At 44.1% G+C, this 6,685-nt stretch overlaps 1 protein-coding gene across 1 annotated transcript in view; it reads left to right on the top strand.

Annotated features, from left to right (window-relative positions):
* The window catches only part of TLK1 (tousled like kinase 1), a 71,427-nt gene extending 69,331 nt beyond the window's left edge, over positions 1-2,096 (top strand). Inside the window, exon 21 of the mRNA XM_069861136.1 lies at positions 349-2,096. Coding sequence (XP_069717237.1) covers positions 349-525 — 177 coding nt within the window. The 3' untranslated portion in view covers positions 526-2,096. The remainder of the gene's footprint in view (positions 1-348) is intronic.
* Positions 2,097-6,685: the final 4,589 nt, after the last annotated feature.

The raw sequence follows: 6,685 nt of genomic DNA on the forward strand, positions 1-6,685 counted from the left end.
ATTTGCCTTCTGATTTTTACTAAGCTGTACAGGGATAACACCTGCAGAATTCTAGTTGTGTGAGCTAATGTTTTATTTGTAAATATAGTTCCTAAACATGGAAATGCATACTTGAAGTGTGATTATTTGAAGCCAGTTAATTTGCTGGGTTGTTTTTTCCTTCTGCTGTGATGTTACTTTTTTTTTCATTGGACTCAGTGATAAAATGTTGCACTGTCATTTGAATTGAATTACATAAGAACGAGAATTTGTTTAGAAACTCATTTATCCAGGAGGACATGCTTATTTGCTAGTAACCAGACATAGTTATTTGGAATGGTATTGTAACTTTTTATGTTTCTTTTCTAGGCCTTTATCAGACGCTGTTTAGCATACCGAAAAGAGGATAGGTTTGATGTCCACCAGCTGGCTAATGATCCTTATCTTCTTCCTCATATGAGGAGATCAAATTCTTCAGGAAACTTGCATATGACTGGGCTAGCAGCATCCCCTACACCACCTACTTCAAGCATTATTTCATACTGAAATTTCTCCAACTGAGGAATGGCATGATACCTTTGTGTAGTTTCCAGATGCAGAGCTTGAAAGCATTTGAGTGTTTTTACACAGGACAAGTTTGATAACTGTGTTTTCAGACTGAAGTCCTCCTACATAGTGTCATTTGTATGATTGGAATGGATCATGGACTGTGAATAAATGTACCCTTCTGAGAAATACCTTTAAACATTGAAGGATGACACTGCCTGTTACACACTTAACAGGTATACTGTGTTTAAGACTGAAGAAAAGGTTTTTAGTTTTTTCTGGGGAACATTGTAAATAATCTTTTTAATACTTAAAATACGTTTGGTTGATACTGGAAAGTTCTAACATGAAGGGTAGTTTTTCATTATTTAAATAAAAAAAAGGTAGTGAGTAAATTTGAAAACACAGGAAAAATCCGTGCCTGGTTATAAACTGAATAAACTGCCATCTTTCCAAGACATTGATCTTTTTGATACCAAAGTAAGGAGTGCAAGATGGTCAAAGATAAGTTCTGTATCAGATTACTCAAATAAAATTGTAGTATTTTATTTGGCAACTCAGGCTTGTACCTCCAAAAATGTGGTGGTGTTTCACTGAATTTAGATTGGAAGGGTGATATGGAATTCCTGGTACTTATTTCACAAATAGGTTGCTAATTTTGAAATCTGCTCAATTTTCTAAAAATATTATATTTGCTGTGGTATTGAAACTTGTGAAACTTTCCAGGCTTCTGATATAAGCAAGCAACAGTATGAAACCAAATGCAAACAGGTCATGTATAATGTTCTATGCAGGAATAATGATAAATTCCCTTCTAGCTCTATTGTAAATTGTTGTACAGATGTCACATTTTCAGTTAAATTTCAGCGACTTATTCCTGTACAAATGTTTAAAGTATGGCTTTTTCTAATTGGATATTGTATTTTTTTTAAGTCTCCCTCAAGGCGCTTTTAATTGCTGCTAAATGACCTTGCTTTTACTTTTGCGCATCAAATGACCTCCTTAAGGTGCAAGTCAACTGTACGTTATAGAGAGATTAAGAGTAGGTAATTCATTAACAATCAAGGCATGTAAAACCGATCTGTGTTGGCAGTATAAAGTACAGTTCTTTAAGTCAGTTTATTGCGTTCTCAACCTGCAGAGAGCATTGATACTAGATGTAGAAGTTACTCATGGTTATTCTCCATTTTGGGAAGTTCCTGTCAACAAGGAAATGTTTCTTGTGGCTTGTACAGATATTTTAAAATGTGAAACATTTTCTCACTGCCTTGTATGGTAGAAACATATTTTTCAGAACAGCGTATCTCTCTCCCGTTCACTATTCTTTTTACTTCCTATCCTGTTCTTGATGCTGAATACCTATATGTAATTTTGTCCATGTTGCAGAAAAAGGAGGCTGTATTACCACAGGTTTTCATTTAGTATTGTACAGTTAAACTGTTGCTCTTGTTTCTGATGTTGCAAGCCATTTTGTTTTCATTGTATATAAAGAAACATTAACTGTCTCTTTAAGATGCTGCTGAAATTGTAGAGAATGTAGCCAAAACAGTAATAAACAATGACAGTTGAAATGTCAAGGTTTTCATTGTGTGTTCTTGCATTTCAAGGAAGGGCAAATTGGCTAAGCATATCACTGAGCTACACTAGAGCGATTTAAAGCAAACTCTCTTTTAATTTCAAAAAAAAAAGGTCAGTAACAGAATAATTAGTTGAAGTAACATTGGAGGTGAAAAGGGAGGATTCTATGAAACGTAAACATCATGAAGTTTTGAAGTAACCAAAGCATCGTGCCACTGAATAAACCTCACAGAAGCAACTCTAAGTGCTGCTTCCTTATCAGAAGGTGGGTCTTTCTAGAATTCTGTAATCGTGGAATAAAATGGTTAGCTCGTAGAGTAAAATTAGACTCAAATAGTGATTATTTCTGCTTCATATTACATCAGAGTATTGAGTCTGCATCCTTTTCACCCACTACAATGCGGGTGCAGGCTTCAAGGAGTGTGTGCCACAGCTGTAGGCTCACGTTTGATTTCATTCCTTCTTATTCTGGATGTGTCAATATTGGAAATCAGATCGAAGAATGTTTTGCCTAAAGAAAAGATGGAGGATTTTGTTAATGTATTTTTATTTATCTGGAATTTATTATGGTTAACCCTAGTTAGAGGAAGTTTGGCAATGTAATAGAGGACTACTTAAGTGACTGGAAATTTTACAGCTACCTAAAAAAAAGTGGGTTTTTTTGCATTTAACTAATTGCATACAGACTTGTTTTTCCTCGTTAGCATCTGGGGATAGGCTGTTGTGGCTGATTAAATGGCACTTCCTCCAGCTTTGCAAATACACATTTCTGAAACCTTAAACTCACTTTAAACAAAGATCCATATAGAAATACATGGAAGAAAAAGAGAGTTATGATCTCATCTTTTTAATCAAAGTTGTGAGGTTTTTACCTCTTCATACACACCGTCATATTTGTGTCGGCATCTTACAGTACTGTTAATTTTGTTTTGTATCCCCTTGTGGTGTCACTCTGTGGTCACAAGAAGATACCTGAGTTAATGTTTGGTGCCTGGTGCTCAGCAATCGGTGCTTGGGACAGAAGTACCCTTGCGGCTGAGTCTAGAAGCCTGAGCAGCTGTGGATGAATGCTGATCCTATCCTAGGTAAGTCATCCATCGGTTGTTCAGACTGTTCCATGCACATTTTACTAATTTCATCACATCCATCACTAGATTTCCTAAGCGATTTAACAGCAAGTGAGCAAAAGGAATGAAGTTAAACTTCATCAGGCAATCTTTAATGAACCTTGAAAATAAAAGGCTTCTGAATTCATAAATGATTTTAAATTTCTGCATTTACTGGAAGATGACAAAATACTGCATTGCTATGTATTAATAAAAAAACCCTATGTATGAAACAGGTGACAGTAAGAGAAGTTCTGCACTTTCTACTATGATTGTAGTGTTACGGGTCACTGCAGCCAGAGTTAAAAGATTTTTGGCTTGTTTCTGGAAAACAGCCATGTTTAGGCACGATTTTATTTTATTTATGTTTGCACTGAAGTTACTCAGGTCTCAGCGTGGAACACTATTCACCCTTCACTTGAGCTTTGCTGGTTGGTAGATACCATTTTCATAGAGGCTAGTTAATATTTCAGTTTCCTAAAAAGTGCCTTTAGCACTCACAAGGGGAGTGGAAGGGAATCGTGTCTCTGGCTGGCTGCCCGAGTGCTATTGGCCACACACTGTGGCTATGAGCAAACCGCTGTATAATTAGAGGCTTTCAAAAGCGCACAAAGCAGCGAGCCCTCTCGGTATGCGAGTCACGGGTGCGTGAAGTGCCGAGCCGCTGCTGTGGGGCACACTTGGTACCCTGCGCAGGAGCCAGGGCTGGCCTGTGCCAGCCTAACCTGTGAAGGTGTGTTTTAAAATAAGCAAGCCCTGGAAAGGAAGCAGTCTGGGTGCTTCTGCTCCAGCTTTGACGTCTTCCCCAACATGAGGAAACCACAGAGCGACCAGCCTGGCCAGGCTTCCCTGGCCCACAGATCTCCCAGTCAGGCAGGACATGGCACACCCAGTTTTGGGATTGGATGCAGGTCCCGAACAGCATCACTGCTCCAGTTTTGCTCCAGGTATCAGCTTTGCTGGGGCTGAAGCTGCCCCTGTCGTGGCACAGAGGGGCTGTGGCAGCAGAGAGGCCCTGGCTGGGCTGGTGGCAACCACCCTCTCGTTACCTGCCACTGTGTTTTCTACAGAGAGCTGGGAGGGTGAGGGGCACTGCTGGGGGGGAGGGGACCGTCAGGAAGGGTGTGAGGTGTCTCTGGGACTTTCTGGTCTTCTCCAGAAGTGGGAGAGTGCACAGGGAAGGGGGATGAGGCAGCCCAGCCTGGGTGGGGGGGTGGCTGGGCAGAGGCCGCCTCAAAGTTTGGTGGCAGAGTGGCAAGAGTCTCCTGATGAGGATGTGCAGAACACTGCAGTCTCAACTGCTGTTGTTTCTTTTTTAAAAAATTGGGTTTTTTACATATCACCTGCTGTCAGAGGGAGGCCCCTGCTTTTTCAGGGGAGAGGCGCCTGGCGGCACAGCCTGATGCTGTTTCACTGTTGTGGTCTCGCCATGTGCCTGCCAGCCCGCTGTGTCTGCCTGCGGCTGTGTCACCGGGACCAGGGCACTGTCACTTCCACAGTCCCAGTGCCATCCTGCTGTGGGCTTCGGGGTGTAAATACCTCTCCTGAGACCTGGAGCTTACTTGGCTCCAGGGAGCCATGGACTGTGGAGCTGAGGACTCTGTCGTATTTGTAGGAAAGGCAAAACTGCAAACATTTTCAGAGATGTAACAATCCAGTAATTTCGTGTCTCTGTGACCACAGATTGATTAAAGGAGTCTAATAAAATAAACAGAGCTGGTAACCTGCCATGTGCTTCCAGGTGCCCTTTCCACAAACCAGACAAACACTGCAGTCTCGTGTCTTCTGCTACTGCCGGTGTGTAGCCAGGGCACCAAAGGTTCAAGTCACAGAGATGTATGTTGAAGGTATGTTGTGTACAGCCCACCTCATGGCTTTCCTTCCATGCTCAGCTTTGCTGAGATATGTGATACTGATAACCAGCCTTGTACCTGCTTCCCTTCCTCAGAGCTGTGCACAGGCCTTTCCCCCGCTGTGGGAGGAAAGGCAAATACCTGATTTTTGACTGTTGACAACTGTGCTACATTTAGACCCACCATCTCTAATCTGGAATCAAGTAAGACACAGTATGGGGTCCACCAGACTGCAGCTTTTGTAAGGTCTCGGATATGTTAGGAGGTCCAAGTGCTTCTTGCAGACCTCAGGCATTGGTCTTGCAACTTCTAGGACAACTGGGCTGGTGTGGTGTCCACGAGTGCTCTGGGATCATAGAATCATAGAATCATAGAATAACCAGGTTGGAAGAGACCCACCGGATCATCAAGTCCAACCCTTCCTATCAAACACGAAACCATGCCCCTTAGCATCTCGTCCACCCATGCCTTAAACACCTCCAGGGAAGGTGAATCAACCACCTCCCTGGGCAGCCTCTGCCAGTGCCCAATGACCCTTTCCGTGAAGAGTTTTTTCCTAATGTCCAGCCTAAATCTCCCCTGGCGGAGCTTGAGGCCATTCCCTCTTGTCCTGTCCCCTGTCACTTGGGAGAAGAGGCCAGCACCCTCCTCTCTACAACCTCCTTTCAGGTAGTTATAGAGAGCAATGAGATCTCCCCTCAGCCTCCTCTTCTCCAGGCTAAACAACCCCAGCTCTCTCAGCCGTTCCTCATAAGGCCTGTTCTCCAGCCCCTTCACCAGCTTTGTTGCTCTTCTCTGGACTCGCTCCAGAGCCTCAACATCCTTCTTGTGGTGAGGGGCCCAGAACTGAACACAGGATTCGAGGAGTGGTCTCACCAGTGCTGAGTCCAGAGGGAGAATAACCTCCCTGGACCTGCTGGTCACGCCGTTTCTGATACAAGCCAAGATGCCATTGGCCTTCTTGGCCACCTGGGCACGCTGCTGGCTCATATTCAGTCGCTGTCAACCAACACCCCCAGGTCCCTCTCCTCCAGGCAGCTTTCTAGACAGGCTTCTCCTAGTCTGTAGCACTGCATAGGGTTGTTGTGCCCCAAGTGCAGGACCCGGCATTTGGCCTTGTTAAACCTCCTGCCATTGGACTCTGCCCAGCGGTCCAGCCTGTTCAGATCCTTTTGCAGAGCCTCCCTACCCTCCAGCAGATCAACACTTCCACCCAGCTTAGTGTCGTCTGCAAACTTGCTAAGGGTGCACTCGATGCCTTCATCCAGGTCATTGATGAAGACATTGAACAGGGCTGGACCCAGAACTGAGCCCTGGGGAACCCCACTTGTCACTGGCCTCCAGCTGGATTTCACTCCATTTCCCACCACTCTCTGGGCCCGGCCATCCAACCAGTTTTCCACCCAGGAGAGTGTGCGCCTGTCCAGGCCAGAGGCTGACAGTTTCCGAAGCAGAATGCTGTGAGAAACTGTGTCAAAGGCTTTACTGAAGTCCAGGAAGACCACATCCACAGCCTTTCCCTCACCCAGCAGCCGAGTCACTTTGTCATAGAAGGCGATCAGGTTAGTTTGGCAAGACCTGCCTTTCGTGAACCCGTGTTGACTGGGCCTGATCACCCGGTTC

This window comes from Phaenicophaeus curvirostris, chromosome 7, assembly GCF_032191515.1.
Source record: "Phaenicophaeus curvirostris isolate KB17595 chromosome 7, BPBGC_Pcur_1.0, whole genome shotgun sequence".
NCBI lineage: Eukaryota > Metazoa > Chordata > Aves > Cuculiformes > Cuculidae > Phaenicophaeus > Phaenicophaeus curvirostris.